Raw genomic sequence first — 17,911 nt, forward strand, 5'->3', positions numbered from 1 at the left:
CAAACTTTGTAACCAAAAAAGTCGATTGGTGCCAAATCTGAACTATATGGAGGATGCAAAATAACTTCAAATTTCAGCGAACAAATTCGAAGAGTTGAGGTTAGTAATTAAGAGTCATTATTTTTCGGTCTGTCCTCGTAGAAGAAAACCAACCTCACACAAACAGAAACTTCTAAACCGCTAAGAAGTTATCAGTTTACAATACAAACTTTGGTCAAAAGTAAGATGTTTTCTTTTTCTTTACGCGCAAGATAGAATTCTTTTTAGTTTTAGAAACAAAGTTCCAAATAACTAGCTTATGTTTGTCAGTGGATGACTGAACGCAATTTCCATCTTTAGGATTTTTTTTCTTTATAGCGAAAACTTGCATTAATAGAGTCGCCTTTTCTTATTTTTTCAAAAGGAATATTTTAAATAAAAATAAGATTATCATTTATTTTACGTTTCTCTCTTGAAAAGTTTTGTTGTTATAAAGTTGAAGAAGTTCTTTTTGTGCAGTTAACAGTTTTTATTGCGAATCCAGCTTAATTCAAACTTCTTATTCTCAATTTAGAATTGCATTTTTCTCCTCTATCATCCCACGAAAAAAAATCCTTCGAAGAAGTAACGCAATTACCGCAGAAAAATCCGGTGTGGGTTCTCCAGTTGTGTGGCGAGTGCACGAAAATTCCGAAGCGAACTCTCGCGTGGATTGCAGCACGCAACTTTAACCTCCGACAAGTTCGCGCATAACGCTCGCGTCTGACATCACAGAAATCAACAAGAGTGACGCGATGCAACTAGCGGAGCAATAGCGTTACTGAAAAGCAAGGTGCGGTATATGCACGAGATGTCCCTACCCTTGCGCCGTTCCTCTTAAATGTTCCGAGGACGCACTCTCCGAAATTTAAAGCGACACAGCATCGGATGAAGGGTTCAGTTGTCCGTTGAGACACATGTGGAAAGTTTATCCCGCTGTAAGGATGGAGAAGTTCATCAAGGATGGAGAAGTTCTCCAATGAAAGAATTGAGAGATGGATGACTGGACATTTGGCATCTGAGTGGTATATATTTTAAATTTCAGTCATGATACGGAGTTATGCTCGCTTGGAACTGACCCGTCACTTTCACAAGACTTTACCCTCTCCAAAATCAGGCTGTTCCCTGACCGGTTGTGAAAATGTGTCCCTAAGTACAGTCGAGTTTTCACCTTCTTATCTCAACACGACTCCTCCAAGTACAGAGTATTCAGTGAGAAATAACACTGAAGATGAGATACCATATTATTATTTCTATCAGGTAAGCACTTTTTATACGATAGTTTCGATTTTCTGTCTTGGGGGAACCTTTAGTCCCACCAGTGACCAAAATGTCCTCAAATACCAAACCAGAAATGATCTACATCAGTTGCCCCTGGCAAACATTCTTCCCTGTATGACATATATGTATTACCCTGGTGCGTGTACATGTATGAATTTTCGATACCGAATAACCACTTTCAGGGGTCCTCGGCGAGAATAGCTTTAGGGAACTCGTTCCCAGGCAAATATATAAAACAATTAATCCTGTTTACATGAACTATAAGTAAAAGAAAAGTAATTATCTAAGGAAAAGTATTTCAAAAGAGAAATATCTTCACGATAAATACATCGCAATAGAGAAGCACTTAACTATTAGAATATTTAAAAATTTTCCTTTGTAATGTGAAATTATGCAATGCAATGAATAAATTTAGATCGGGCCCCTAAATTTGGAGGCCCTAAGCGTAGATAGTGTCTTTCTTCTCTTTCATCATGGAAACCGGAGGTTTCAAAACCGGGATGGTATCTTTTATTTGTCTAATATACGTGACAAGTTTATTGAAATTTAAGATAACATCCATCGGGTTACCATCGTTACCGTTTGGTAATGGAAAAAGACAGCTATGTTGTTCATAGTCGGTCCATTAGATTCTTAGCTCAATTTTTCTTTTTGATTCAAGGTTGTCTGCGAACAAAAGGATTATTCAAGTCTTCCAAAACATACAGGAAGGATATCGTGGAAAATATGCCATCTTATCAGTTACATATTCCCAAACAAACTCCCTTAGGATATCGAATTGCCTCTGTATCAGCTGTCTCTTAAAGGTCTGAAAGAGGAGTCAAAGAAAAAAAAGTTTTTCAAAGATAGATTCGTTTCTAAATGTGTGAAAAATGGGATAAAGAGCTCGCTGCAGACGAGACGAGACATTGTTCTAGAAAGAGGCGATCGTTGCCTGTCGCCAGCCAGATGCCCGTTTATGCGATTGTGAAGCTCCTTTTGTACACGGGCAGGGGCAGGGGCAAGGGGTAGAAACAGCCTGAGGCACAGAAGAAGTTCTTCAAATCAGACCTGAAAGCTTAATAAAGAACACGAGTTAGGAAGTACTGATGAAGAAGACGGATCCGCAGAGGACTGTATTAGGAATTCTTTCTTATTTTTAAAATGAAGTAACAAAATTAATTAAAGGATAAATTAGCATTCATTAGCAAGACTTTCTGTTTTTTTTTTCTATTCTATAATTTTCTGTTCCAGTGTGTGTTCGCAGGTTGATTTGCGGGTTAAGAAAACAGCGGAATAGTTCAAAGGAAGTCCAACTACCTCCTCAAGGGATCGGTTAATTCAGTTCCTATTAAGGAGACCATTAAAGATTCCTTCAGTTCATAACGGGACCCAAACCTAAGCCTCTCCAAAGGGGCGAAAAGTGATCCGTCGCACAGGATCCTTCTGTCCATGACTGCTGACGTTCCAGTTCATCTTAAAAGTATTCAGTGCGGTTAAAGGCTGAGATCTGGGTAACTCAATAAATCCTTTCGCGCCCATATCTTCAAATCAAGTCGCTACAGGCCGCGCAGTATCAGATTTTTATTTATTTTTTATGAAAATCCCAAAAGGATTAGAACCTATACTACTTAGCACCGTTCGTGGGTTGAAGGTTGAGAAGAGAGAAGTTACTTGTTGACATTAGACTTGAACTTCCGTAGATTGTAATTTCAGGAAATTGGAGGGAAGTTTTTCCAGAAAACGGAGGTTGAAGGAATAAATAAGGAAGAAGAAAAGAGAGAGTGAGCAAGCAGGATGCGATAGATTGGAGAGACTTACTCTACTAATTACCCTAGCTGCTCCCTTTTGAATTCTGTCCAGAAGACTGGGAGAGGTGCAATGCCCCAGATGTGGGAACAATATTCCATGGTAGGGTAGATTTGAGATTTGTACAGAGTGAGTAGCAGTTTAGAAGAAAAGTAACATCGAGAGTGAAAGAGAAAACCCATTTTTATATGCAGACGAAGAGAAATTAGAACTCAGGCTAATCCCTAATAGAGATATGCGGTCTTGTCTAGAAATCAGAGTGTCATCAAAGATAAGCAAAGGAGCAGATCATTTTTGCGAAGTTCTAGAAGGATCAGGATGGAGCATTATCACGTTGAAACAGAAAAGACCTCCTCTTCATGCTGCTGCTGTGCAGGAAGAGCGACATTTTCCAAAAGATCAATGTACCACATGATATTCATCAGCGACGAATGGTTCAAGTCCAAACCACGAGTCATATATCACTTCCTACGGCCACCACTGAACTCTGGTTGACAGTATTATCCAATGAGGACTGATGGAATCTATGTATGGCTTTTTGGAGTGCCCTGTGGTCTCTTTTCGTCAATTTCAGCGGTCTTTCCATTTCCTCCCTCAACTTCAGACACCAGGATGTCTCCATTTTGTGACAATGTAGGCAACCATTGATATACGGTAATTCAGTTGTGCTGCAGTGGCACGAACAGATTGGTAATATGCATCCTATGATGGATCTGGCATCTTTCTTACCTGTTTCTGGCATCTTTCTTAAATTCCTTATACTTTTGGCAATGTAGGGAATTTCGCTGACGTCTGTACGTGTTCCTGGTTAATGTAGTATTAAGAATAGAATTTAACGTTGATGAAAAAGACTGTTAAAAAACTCTTAGGAATGGAGTCTAAGCGTGCATATTTTTACTTGAAGTTTGTTTGTTTGTTGTTTGTTATTTGCTTTTTAGGAGCATTAGAAACTAAGGCCATATTGCTCCGGGGGGGGGATATACGATGGTCATTCCTTAACCTGTCCGCATCCTCCGTATTTGGTGGTCACGGACTCGAACTTTACTTGAAGCAAACTCGATGAAACATGGTGGCACTAGTACAACCGGGATACCGGGCTGCAATATGTGGAGGGCCCTATTCTGTTTCACCATGACCAAGCACAACGTCATGGACTCTTCAACTCAACTTTTATGGACTCTTTTTACACCATGGAGAACTCAGTCGGTCTTAGGCGACGATGGCAAGGTTTTTCTTCCCTGAAACTCGGATTTTTCATCCACCAGAACTACCATTAAGGTCAAAGGCTAATTAAGGTGAAAGTTTCTTTGTAACATTAAGATTACTTTTGAAAATAAAGTTTGTTTTTAACTCCTAAAGAAAAGGTTTTCTTTCACCATAGAAGAAAATATCAAAAAATAATAGTCGGTTACTTTGCGAATAATTTAGGGATCCATGCGCAAGTGAAACAGCACTGGACAAGGGCCATGGAAGAGGGACCACGTATCGCATTGTACCGGGTTTAAAAAAGACTGGATGATAGACTCCTGTTATCTCCATTTCATCTGATAGGTTTAATGAAGAAATTTGTAAACATTTAGACTGTGTTTTGGACCATGGACAGCAAAGTTAAATTCAACAACACTTTGAAGAAAGGATGATCAAATTTGGGTCAAAAATGTGTTTTTGTTTCGCGTGAAAATACTTGTAATTTTTGTTTTCAAGCCATGGGGCATCAGTAGTCGAATTTAGCAGTCTTGTTAGCCCTCGTGGGTAGCGCAGTTGGTATAATCACTGCGATAGCACTATGTTAGCAGGGTGGATCAACAGACACAGAGAGATAGATAGAAACGGTAAGGCAGTGGAGGAAATAACGCAGAGAAAGCGATAAAGACAGGCAGAGGGAGGGAGAAAGAAAGGAAGAAGTAAAAGGCTCGATGGAGCATCCCATTGATAAGGGAGAAAGGAAGATAAGCAGAAAGAACGGAGGAGAAGGACAAACGAAAACAGATAACAGACAGAAATAGTTGAAAGAAAAGACAGATACAAAGTATGATGAAGAAAGGCAGTCAAAAAAATCACTCTTTCCATCTGCCTAAATATAGGCAGATGGAAAGAGTGTAAAAGAAAGCCAGAGATAGAAAGAATTCGCAAATGAAAGAAGATGATAGAAGCGGTAATAGAGGGAAAGAAAAGAGGAAAAACGGCTGAGCGAAAATAGATAGATTGAGAGAGAGAAAATAAGAACGAACTAAAGAAAAAGACAGCGAAATACGTAAAAAAATAAAACAAGAACAATAAACAGAGAGAGAAGTAACAGAGAAAGAAATAACATAGAAACAAAAGAATAGAATGAATGAAGGGAGGAAATAGAGGAAAAATAATTTTTGTAGAGAGAGAGAGAGATGGAAAGGAAAGGAAAACAGAGAGTAAATAGAAGATCAATAATAAGGAAAAAACTGAAGAAAGTGATGTAATGGCATAAAAAGAAAGAGGGTCAGAATGAAAGAGCAGAACAGAGAGGCAGAAATAGAGGGAATGAAAAGAAGTGGAACGAGGGAGTGAAGGAATGAGTGGAAAAGACAGAAAAAATAAGGAATGGAAGGAAAAGTTACATCAGCTGAAATAATGAAGAAAAAGATAGAAATAAAGTGGGAGGAGAGCAAAGTGAGAAGAGCTGGAGGAGGAAGAGTGAAACCAAAACACGGAAAAGTAGACAGATAGAGGAATATAAGGGAAAGAAGGATACTTAGACAGACAGAAGAATAAAAGAGAAAGAAAGAAGAAACGAAATTAAAAGATAAAAAGATGGATATGTAAAAACAATGAAAGACGATGACAGAGGAATAGAAAGAGAAGAGATATCGAGGAAGGGAAAAATGATAGATTGAGAGAGGGAAAGTAGGAACGAAAGAAAGAAATAGACAGCAGAAAACTGTACAACAAAGAAAACGAAACAAGATGAATAAACAGAGAGAGATGGAGAATAAAGGGGAAAAGTGAAATACAAAGAGGGAAAGAAAGAAAGAAAGATAGATATAACATAAGGATAGATGGAAAAAGAATGGGAGGAAGAGACAGAGCAGGAAAGTAAATCGAAGAGAATAAAAATTAACGGAATGTGAAAGAGGGCGAATGTTGGCTGAATATTTGTTCTTCGAAAGAGAAGCAGTTGATGGGGAAGATGAAGAGAGCTGTGTGGATGGAATAAAGTCACCCTCGAATCAACTGCTCCACGAACGTGTCGAGGATCCGGAGACGAGGGCCCCTAACAACAAAATCGATAATTTCCCCGCGAATAATGTCCCCGAAGATTGCCCCTCCTCCTTAATCTGGAGAAACAGAAATTGCTGGAAAAAACATCTTTCTTTTTGATGCGGAGGTTGCACTAACACGCTCTTCTCCACTTCTACATCGCAAGATGAACTTATTGGCTTCAGTTCGATGGTTTCAAAGTGCTGTCTTCTCTTCCCCCACGCACCTCCCCCTCGCAACAAATACCGCCCAAACCCTAAACAACAAAACCATTTTTCAGACAACACTTTCTAACTTGCGAAGATTTCTTCATCTTCTTCCGTCGTACATGCAGCGCTTCTTCGGGTGGTGCTATTTTTGGAAGGACTTGTCTCGGTAAACACGCTCCTGTCTTCCTTGAAAAAGGTGACTACAAAAGATTAGAAGAACGCTGTATTTTTCCAACCGCCCGTTTAAAAAAATGTACGAAGTGTGTTCCGCAAGCTCGGAGGAAAGGTAATTAACAGAACGCTGCGCAATCGCGAGTTATTTAAGCGCAACGGAAGGTTTCTAATTAAATAGTCAAATGACAGAAAGTACTTTTGACACGCATTTCGCAACAGGATATTCAACGACACGCGCTTAACGGGTCGTGGCTTAAGACAGGTGGTGTATTAGCGCTTCTGCGCATTGGCAGAAGTATGAGACGCAAACAATGGACTATTTGTCGAATCCACTGCACCCTGCAACGTTACTCTTAGCCCAAAGGCGTGGGCCACTTTATGGATGACAACGCAACAGAGTCTTGCCAGAATCGTGCAAGAATGGTTGGAGAACGACACGGATTTCCACCATCCTCCTTGGCCTCCATATTCTTCTGATCTCACTCCTATTGAGATTGTTTGGGATATTCTGGAGAAAGCTCTTCGGCAACGAATCCTGTCCTCCAACTTTGTGGCATCTGCGCTATGATTGGACGAGAATGAACCTTTTTTTTTTCGGAATCAATTCGATTCTAAAAGGTTCGTATTTTTTGGACACTGTGTGTATTTTGGTAGCTGACTGGACTCGGTGGATTTAATCCTGCTTCTAGGAGAGCCATCTATGTAGTAAACTAAAAATACTTTGCTATAAGTCAGACGAACTTTCTTTCTCTTTTTTTTACTGCTAGAAAAGTTTTTCCTTTTCGAATTTTTCTGGTGGACTCTGATGGACAGTTTGTAAGTTTGAATTGAGAATGTGGTCGACATCTACAGAACTTGTGCATCGTCCCTATCGACAGATTGGTCCCTAACCCCCCATGCAACGTTGACGGTATGGAGATAGTGACATTCCACCTGTCTCCTGCTATCGATTTTAATCTGAGTGACCTCGTTTTCCGAGGAGATTCGAGCAATAGAATCTGTTCGAGAGGGAAATCTGAGATTTGGGAGTTGGGGATTTGATGTTCTCACCACAGATGTAAATCAAAAAAGTAGCAATTCGGAGCGGTCGTTTCATGCCTTTCCATTATTGCTCCTGCGCCTTTGCTGGCCAAAATCTGCTCTGACTGATCACAGAAAAACTAAAACACGTTAGCTAATGTACGTAGTGCCTTAATTTCAGGCGCAAAAAGTTTTTTATTTAAGATTATATTTTTCTGTGATCAACAGAAGTGAAAAGAACTAATTATCTACTTAATTACTAATTACTAGTGAACTGTCCACGCTTTCGTAATGAAGTTTACTTATTCTTTCCTGACAGACTGGTTATACGAATAATAACAGTTGAAATATGACTCGTGTTTAAAGTTTCTACTGCGATTAATATAATAAGCAAGTAGATTCATGATTTATGTATTTAGTGAACTGATTACAAAAACACAATAGATGGTTATAAATGAGCGAAATTACAATTGAAGCGCATATGCTAACGAGCTTAAAAGGAAATAATAATTGAAAGATTTCTATTGGTCCGATTTCGATGAAATCTGGAGTGTCTTGAAAAATATTTTTAAAGGATTTGGTAGTCTCCTTTTCGTGAAAATCCACCTTCCGGGAGTCGAGTTATTACTTGAGACGGATGGACAGACATACTGATGGACATGGTGAAGACAATACGCCTTTATGCATATATGATAATGCTTCTAACTATAAAAGAAAATAAATCAGAATGGTAGAGCCATACGCATCTACCATCTATCCAAAAGGGTAGTTTAATGGAATACCTTATCCTCACTCATGATGGCTATTACTCGCGAGGATATCGGGCACCTTTTGTAATTAATTCTGGACGTATAATGGCTTAGAGACATTATGGTTCCTAACTGTACTCCTACGTGACACCGCACCATCTCATGGGATGTCATGGTCAGTATCCCAAGAGGAGGATCTTCTCTGGAAAATGCAAAATGGGCCCGATTGTAGTTTTTGCCAATGAATTTCTTTTCTTTATAAGAAAGAATTCTTTATTCTGCATTTTCTGAAAGCGTTTTCTTTGTATCTCTTCGTGTTTTCCAGAATTTACTTTTTAAAATTTTTGAATCTCTTTTTCTTTTCCACTAAGCAGTGAACTCCTTCTGACACATTCTTTCCTTTTGTAACTGCGAGCTTTGATATTAGTTTTCTTGTCGCTGACAAGGTTAGCCTTTGTATAACCTCCACAGATCCCCTTCGCCCGCAGGCTTATTGCAAAGTAAACAGATTCTGACATGTACATACAAAGGATATTGTTTCTCCATTGGTGGAGGAAATCATTCCAGGAAAAAAAAAGGCAATAACTGTTGTCCGTTGTGGAAACCCATCTGTCTTCCGTTTACGTGAGCAACAAAATTTTCAATTAATATCCAGCGCGGGGTTCCTGTTTTCGTATTGTCACTACCTTCATGTAGTCTCCCGAAAAGGAAGATATTCGTAATAAAAAAACGAAAGAAAAAGTTTATGTACAAAGACAAAGAGACATTGTGGAAGAAGAAGAAAGGTTTTAAAATGGGGTCTCGCTATAATAAGCCGTGAGAAAGGTACTTCCCAAGAGAGAGATGGAAGGTAAATATATGGCGGAGAAACAGATCGAGGGATACACCAAAGATTACCACACACGCAAAGAAATGGGCACTTTAAAGAGATAGCAAAGCTGGAAAGTGAGAAATTAAAGGAGCGAACTTCTTTCAACTATTTTTCTTTTCTCTACTGGAAGACTTCTGTTATTATCATAAACTCGAACGATTCTGCGCATATTGTTCAGAAAAAGAACTCTCCTCTTTTTCATTTGGCAGTTATTAAAATGGAAGATTCTCTGAGTTTTAAATATTCGTTTAAAACTTGAATCTTTGTTGGAACAATGGATACCGTGATGGTCTATTAAACATTCTTGCAAGATCGTCTCAGTTAGTATCTCAAAATGGAATAATGATGGAAGAAGCGAATTTATTCTACATCTTCCAGAAACTCTAATGTTATTCTGGTCTTCAAAAAGTGGTCCAAAAGGTCCAAATGATTTTTAAGCAACATAGCCTGGTTGCGATCATTAACCACCCAATAGGTTGTCACCAAACTTTGCCACCTTTTCCTTAAAAATGGGAAAATAAGTATAGATGATTTTCAAGGTGTTGGGAAGGAGGTCCAGCACCTCTTTGGATATCTGGACCTTTCGAAAGGCATTTTAAGCTATTTTTAATGACGATAGGTTGAAGTATTCCTGTGTGGAAGGAGCGAATTGATTCTAAATCTGCCAAAAACTCTCTCTGATGTTATTTCAGTCTTCAAAAAGTGATCCAGTCTCTCCAAATGGTTTTGAAGCAACTTAGCCTGGTTGCGATCATTAACCACCCTTTATGTTGTCATCAAACTGTGACGCATTTTCTTAAAAGTTGAAAAATAAATGTACATGATTTTCAAGGTGTTGGGAGGGAGATCCAGCAACTCTATTAGGAACAACAGTACTGCCAAAGATTATTCATTGACTCTTTGGACATTTCGAAAGACATTTGAAATTAAGTGTTGTTGTGGTTCGATTTTAGGAGCATCGGCGACTAAGGCCATATTGCTCTTTTTGTATATTGTCCGTTAATTGCGTGTGTTCTGAGGTCGATTTTCTGTTTGCTGGATGAAACACCCGAGTTTCCGGGAGAGAAAACCATGCTACCCTCGATTGAGACCACTAACTCAGCCACGCTATGGTAAAACCCCATAAAAATTCCTCCCATCAATGATGGGATTCGAACTCAGGTCTTTTCCACCCGGTGTGGGGAGGCTGGCAATCCTACTAACTATAAAGCCACGAGGGCGATGCGTTTGTGTCATTAAGTTCTCTTTGAACTTATCGACAAAAGCACGGTTCATGCATGAGTTATTTCTAACTGAAGGTTGTTCAAAAAGTTTAAACTGACGCTGCCAATGATGGTAATCCCTGGATTATCCGAAGTGTTTAAATGTCTCGTGCAGTAAACGTTGAACAAAATAACTCCGAAGCAAATTTTTAGAACCGAATCGGAATGCAACTTTAATTTAGTCCAATTATTCCAGGTACCATATGGTAGAACTTAAACTTCATTAAATATCCTCCTGTGTGCGTGTGCGTGTGCGTGTGTCTGTGTATTTAATTAATTTACCTGCACATTCCCAAAGAACAAAAATCAATTTGGTTGTTCACTAAGGTAGATAATTCCCAGATGGACAAATTAAACAAGTTTCTGGAGTCAGTTGTAAGCGAGGACAGAAAATCTTTCTCTCAATATTAAACTCTGCCACAATTATCTTACTTCACACTCGGATTTCCTCGTGGATTTATTCATAAGGGACGTTGTCTGATGCAGCTTTTTCCCCCATCGCGTTCTTTTAATTACGAATCCCTCTCGTGGGAAAATAAGACAATGTCATGGCAGCTGTTCTCCAAATGATATCTTTATTAGCTAACTTTCAAGACAGTTTACTGATTCACAACTGAATGACCTGGAAACGTGTTTGGTAACTGCAAAAACGGAAGATCTCATTAAAACGGAACACTTTTATTTTTGTTAGAAAGAAACCACATGAAGTGAGCTTCATTAGAGAGAAGAACTCGCGCACGGATGGCCAGTTGGAGAATAAAAATACAACTATTAAAAAAGTAAATGTCAGTACAAAACTTGCTGTTGTCTTAGACATTAGTTTTTCCTTGTCTTCCAACGTCATTTTGATTTCTTAGACCCTATAGTGAAATGGTTACTGTTTTACAAATCATCCAAGCCTCGTAAATCATACTTTCTGTGGTGAATCTTCCCTTAACCCTCCTATGTGTCCTGTTAACTCCAAAATCTCTTTTAATTCTTCCCATCGAATACTGGATCCATCGTTGGCTACACAGAACACTTAAAACCTTGTACGATTTCCAAAAACATTCAAAGCCCTCCTATGTGTCCTGTTAACTCCAAAATTTATTTAAATACTTACCATCGAATACTGGATCCATCGTTGGCTACTCAGAACACTTAAAACCCTGTACGATTTCCAAAAGCATTCAATGCCATATCAATATTCTTCAAGGATCAACAGCCTACATTTTTTTTGTTTCACTCCCAAATTTTATTATCGAAATTCTTATAGATGTTTGTTTAACAGGAGGACTATTTTTGAAGGCACCTTATTTGCCTCTGAAGAAAGTTGACAATAGATAATCCAGTCTGTTGTTGAAGGACAACAGTCTGAACTCACACGTGGATCGTTTACATCGGTCTTTCGGAGGGAGGGGAAGTGGAACTGCTCTCCTTTCTGTGTCGCCCCAGATCTGCCAACTGCTGAGAGAGCTTAATGAGGTTCGGTGAATTAAGACCGCAAATGTCCTAATTACGGGAGTATCGGTTCTCGGCAGCAGACTGCGGAGAGGATGGATGCATTCCGGGATGCTGATAAAAAGTTTAATCCACTTCCAATTATGCGTCATCGATATTAAAGCGCACATCTCGTGCGGATTATTGATGACGTGTTTCTGGTGTTCTCTGAGAGGTGCACCTAATTATCGGATTCTCCATCTGAATTTGTCTCAGAAGACAAATTACCAAATAAAGAAGGAAAAGAGTTTGAAGATATCTTTTAGAAATGGAAGATAAATTGAAAACATCCAGTAATTTTTAATGATCAATGACAGAAGAGCCAACGTGCTTTTGTCTGCTCAAAGCAGGCGACCGTGAATTCGTGTACAATTTGAAAAATGTTTTTTTTTGACGTCATTTACAGTCCTTAAAGTATTTTCAGAAAAACTCCATGGTAAACAACGTAACAGCTTGTTAAGAGAATAGTTTGGCTTTGATTTGGTGATAAACACATGGATCTTGGTGTTGATAGTCATGGTCCCATGATAATTTCTGAAGAACAGAAGCATATTTATTCTCCGAATAGAAGAATTTAGTCTAAATTCCTCCGCCCCTGTTTCTCCTGACGTCTTCATTTCACCAGAGATGTTTTCCTCGATGATCTCCTACAACTCTAATACACAATTTGAGACCCGCTGTGTCCAGTCATAATCTCTTCGTTTATAAAGGCCGAAACCACATTAATCTGAGACAAAGAAATATTGCAATCATCCAAGAGAAAGCCTGGCGAGATTACGTTGCTTTGTTTTCTGAGAAACACTTGAAGTAAGATGTAATTGATGGCAATCACGGTTAATTCGAATTGCTGCAAAACCCTTTGTAATGTATATAAGGGACGGGGAAATTTGATTGAGGTATTTAGAAGGGCTTATCAGAGAGCGAGATCTGTTAGTGTAATGTCAGCGAACAGCTAATCAACCTCGTTAAAAATAAGCCTCTCGTTGTCTTCGGTATGTCAGTCTTAATATAATTAGCGAGATAATGAAAAACAATTATCTTAAATGGCAGTCTCCATTATCTGTTGTGGTAATGATGTAGCAAGTAAAAACTATGCGTAGATGTTGTACCTCTTTCATCAAAGGTGAATACATGTCCTGTTTTTCTCGGATTGTCCTGATTTAGTGGGTTGGTGCACCTTCTTGCATAAACCATGTCCTGTTCCGACTTTTATATCTTCCAATAGTTCTCACGGATTGTTCCAGAACAAATATATCATTCCTGAGACCCTTTCTGGTACTAAAATGACTAGTAAGGTTGTTCCTATAATGAATCAATGTATAATCCCTCCCCACGACTTATGGAAGTGAAACTTGGGCACTCACCAAAAGAATGGAAGAGAAGCTGAAACCTACAGAGAGAAGAATCACAGAATGGTACCGAAGAGGAGCTAAAAGAAAACCTGGAAGACAACGACGGAGATGGATAGATGAAATTCACGAGTTCGTGGGTGGTAAATGGATGGCCATAGCACAAAAGAGAAGGAACTGGAAAGTTGCTGGAGAGGCCTTCATCCTGCAGTGGATTGAACATGGCTGATGATGATGAAGGTTGTTCCCCAAGACAAGGCACCAAACATTAAAGGAAAAGGTATGTTGATAATGAGTACTATTTTTTTTTTATGTGAACCCCAAACACGAGAGGTATTAGAACCTATAGTGCTCAGTACCGTGCTTGGGTTGGAAGTTGAGAAAACGAAAGAAGATATTTGTTGACATTGGACTTGAACTTCTGTAAACTGTAATTTTCAGGAAATACGTATGAAGGAAGGTTGTTCCACAAAACGGCAGTTGAACGAATAAATGAGGAAGATGAAAAGTTGGTTCTGTGAGTTTGAAGTTGGACAGCAAATGGATATTGGGTGGTTGGACTGTTTTGAAAGAGAGAGCGGGAATTATAGAAGCCAATTCAGAAGAACAGTGCCCATGGAAGTATCTGTAGAAGAGGCATGCAGCAGAAACAGTACGTCAATCAGACAGCGAGTGAAGGGACTCTTTTAAAGAGAGGAGTCATTATTTAACCTAACTGCCCTCTTCTGAATGGAATCAAGAAGCCTGAGAGAGGTTTTGAGGGCACCACCCCAGATGTGGGAACAATATTCCATGGCAGGGCGGATTTGCGATTTATACAGAGTGAGCAGCTGTTTGGAAGAAAAGTAACGCCGAGAGCGAAAGAGCTTGGCTACCATTAGGGCAAGAAGCAAGTTTTCTACTCTTAGCCTGTTCAAACTCTAGTTTGGACTGATTAATAACTGCTTTACAATTGTTGCGAGCTTTGGTGTAGGCAGAAAATGAAACTGAAGAATTAGAAACAAGCCAATTACGATATGCAACGTTCTTCTCTTGGACAGCCTTAGCACATTTATTGGAAAACCAAGGTTTAGATAAAGGACGAGATTTTAAAGTAGAGTGTGGGATAAAGGATTCCATTCCTGCTAGAATAATTTCACTGACACGATCTGAGCAAACGTTGACATCAGAAGTTTTGAAACAGTAATCAGACCAAGGAAAAGAAGAAAAGAAGTCTCGCAGGTCATCCCATTTTGCATTCTTGTAATGCCAACCAACACGAGGTTGGGAATAGCCATGAGATATAGGTTCCATTGGAGAAGAGACAATCACCAAGTTGTGATCTGAAGTGCCTAATGGATCTCTCACTTCGACCGTGTACTTAGAAGGGTTGTTTATGAGAAAAAGATCCAGCGTATTAGCTGTATGATTAGGATTGTCCTGTATTCTTGTAGGTAAATGAACAATCTATTGCAAAAGCCTCAGCATCTCGGCCAGTTGGGTCGGTGTGACTAGAAAACGGAAGTCAGCTGTAGTTGTGAACATTAAAATCACCAAGGAAAATTACCTCACTGTTAGGAAAGTTGGACTGGAGAAAGTCAAGTTGCAAAGAGAGGAATTCAAAGAGCTCCAAGTGATTAGTGGAGTTGGGAGAACGGTAGAGACAACAGATGAATTTGACACAATGAGGTAGAGAGATTTTAAGCCAGAGAAGATCGAAGAGAGGAGATTCCAAATTGCCAAGTCTCTGACAGGGAATATCAGAACGGACATATGCACAAATACCACCTTTGAGTACCAGCAGTACCACCACTAACCATCGTGTGAAGGATTTTTTCCGCCCATGTTTTGAAAATTGAGAATTCTATTCCTTGTAAAATTTATGATAAAAAATATGATTCGCCTGCAAACAGAAGAAATTTTGAGTTCGTTTAAATCCTCCCTCTACAAGTACACGAGTGGCCGGTCCACATGACAATTACGAAGAAGAAATTCGGGAATAACATCCAAGTTACTGTTAACGGGGAAAGAATTTTTGAAATATTTATATTTAACTAAAATTACATCGATCTGGACATTTGCGAGACCCATCCATAAAATTACTTTTATGGATGGATTAAAATTACTGTTATGGATAGAATAATTTATTACTTATTTATTTTACCTTACATTTTGTTATTATATAAAATAAAAACTTTTTCTTCTTTATGGGATTTTTTTTCCAATCCATGACGAGTTCTGGTGCCAAATGCATGGGCTGCTTCGTTGCATCCAGTTACTATTAATAATTTATTGTTACTTTTGGTCGAGGAACTCTCCTACTATACTTCGCGACAACACCTCTCCCATAGCTTCTTGGGGTTTTTCTCCTGGAAACTCGGGTTTTTCGTCCAACAAACAGAAAATCGACCTCAGAACACACGCAATTAACAAACATAATATATAGACCTAAATTGTTGAGGAGGTTTCCATCCTGCAGTGGGTTGATAATGACTGCAATTTTTTATGTAAGAAATTACGGGTAGACCTAATATAATAATTTGAATTTTGAGGTCATTGTAGTGTCTGCTATGGAGTGCCTTCTTCCTCGTCTTTCTGTCTTTGTTTCATCTGTTTCTGTAAGTGGAGTCACCTAAAGTTTATGTCCTTTGCCATTGTTCTATGTTTGCTATGGCTTGACAGATTGGTGCTGTGTTTTCCTGGAAGTAATCCTGCAGTTCCTTAATCGCCTTCTGCTCTGATAAACCCCTGTGAAACCCTTCACTCCTTCTTTCCGGCTATGGTTGGTCTCTCGTTGGCCAACATCGAGTGGTGTTGGCGGTTTTTGGTCATCATTATTCTGGCCAATCCCATAATCTCGTCCAGCTCAGTGTTGGTCCAATCTATGATCCCGAAAGAGTCTGTTAGTACTGGGCTATGTAAGTGTTTATGAGTGTGACAATGTTCCCGTAATTCAGCTTTGATTTTAGCAAGCTTTTCAGTCTCTACTACTATTTCTCAGTAAGGCGAGCCCTGATCTCCTTGTGCTTTTACTGGTGGGCCTGTATCATACCCAGATATTTGTATGTCTCTCTTTATCATTCATGGCTTCAATGTTTTCATCGGTCTTCAGCTTGTAGTTTCATCCGACTGGATGTCCTTGATACAATCCATGGGTCTTGCATTTGTATGGCCAAATTGCATCCTGATGTCAGTGCTGAACTCTTCGTTGATCCGGAGTAGCTGTTGAAGTTCATTCTAAGTTGTTGCATAGAGTTTGATGTCATCCATGTACATCAGGTGAGAGAGGTTATTGAGCAGGGTGGACAGTGGATTGAGTGCAAGACAACCATAATAGGCTCAGGGCATATCCCTGGAAGATTCCTCTTCTGTTGAATATCGGTCTGGTCGTGATATTCTCGATCTTGATGGTGGTCCTCCATTTTGCCATGGTTGCTTCTAAGAAATGTGTCAGTGTCGGGTTGACTTTTTAGGTTTTCGGTGTCTCAATCAGCCATAAATAAGATTATATTAATAATAATAACAATTATTACTATTATATACTCCCTTGTTAAATTTAATATCAATGCGATTGAGGCAACACGGGCCTTTATTTGCTGTTCTCCAGCTGCCAATTATTAAAAGAATTTGGATTTTTCAGATGCAATCCAACAAACGGATCTGTAGATGTACACCGTTTTAATTATTAGATTAGTTTTATTTGTTTAAGACCTCCTTAAGGACTTAAGTACTCCTCTATTTGAGAAAATCCTTCCTGTTGAGACATGCAAGTTAGAACCAATAACCATTTTTCATGTTAATTTATTGTCAAATGAAGAAAATCGCTATTAATGGTAAAATTAAATTAAAATCTAATAAATCTACGAATATTACCTCGAAATATTTGCTTTCAGCCAAATAACAAATAAACTTTCAGCATTCGCAGACAAGATTCTGGCACTGTCTGCGATGTAATTCAAACAGCACTGACAACAAGTTTTCTTGTTACGTTGCTATGAGCCACATCCATCATACTTGAACAACTAAAAAATAAGTTGTGTGCCCACGTTAATTTAGGCTTTGTAACATTCCTAATGAGCGCCTTACATCATAGTTTGAAGTTTAAGATGCGGATTGGAAAGTAGAAGCTCTTTGTCGACTGTTGCTGCAGATTTTCTTTTTTAGAGTAATAGTTAAGTGGGAGAAATGTCTCAGTTTACTGGAGAACAGGAAAACACTCCTCTGCATCTTTTACACCCTTCTGGAAGGGTGTTTATGTAACAAAGAAATTCGCTGCAGTCTTCAACTTTCTTAAAGCATCGTACAACTTACAACAACAACAAAACATCACAAATTTAAGTGAATTCTTTAAAGGCACCATCTTAGAAAAAGAAAGGCCCACAAAAATCCCTCACTTCATCGACTGGACTCAGACGCAGGTCTTTTCTACCCGGTGAAGGATGGAAAGCCCACCCACAGACTTCTTCCTGTGATGGGATTCGAATCACCTCATTTTCTA

General features: G+C 39.0%; 1 protein-coding gene across 1 annotated transcript in view; it reads left to right on the forward strand.

Annotated features, from left to right (window-relative positions):
* The first annotated feature begins 907 nt into the window (after positions 1 to 907).
* Positions 908 to 17,911, forward strand: part of LOC150075780 (cardioacceleratory peptide receptor-like) — a 54,821-nt gene continuing 37,817 nt past the window's right edge. Inside the window, exon 1 of the mRNA XM_090387460.1 lies at positions 908 to 1,278. Coding sequence (XP_090243586.1) covers positions 1,066 to 1,278 — 213 coding nt within the window. The 5' untranslated portion in view covers positions 908 to 1,065. The remainder of the gene's footprint in view (positions 1,279 to 17,911) is intronic.

Source organism: Mastigoproctus giganteus, chromosome 13 (genome assembly GCF_048544385.1).
Source record: "Mastigoproctus giganteus isolate SK-2022 chromosome 13, ASM4854438v1, whole genome shotgun sequence".
Classification (NCBI taxonomy): domain Eukaryota; kingdom Metazoa; phylum Arthropoda; class Arachnida; order Uropygi; family Thelyphonidae; genus Mastigoproctus; species Mastigoproctus giganteus.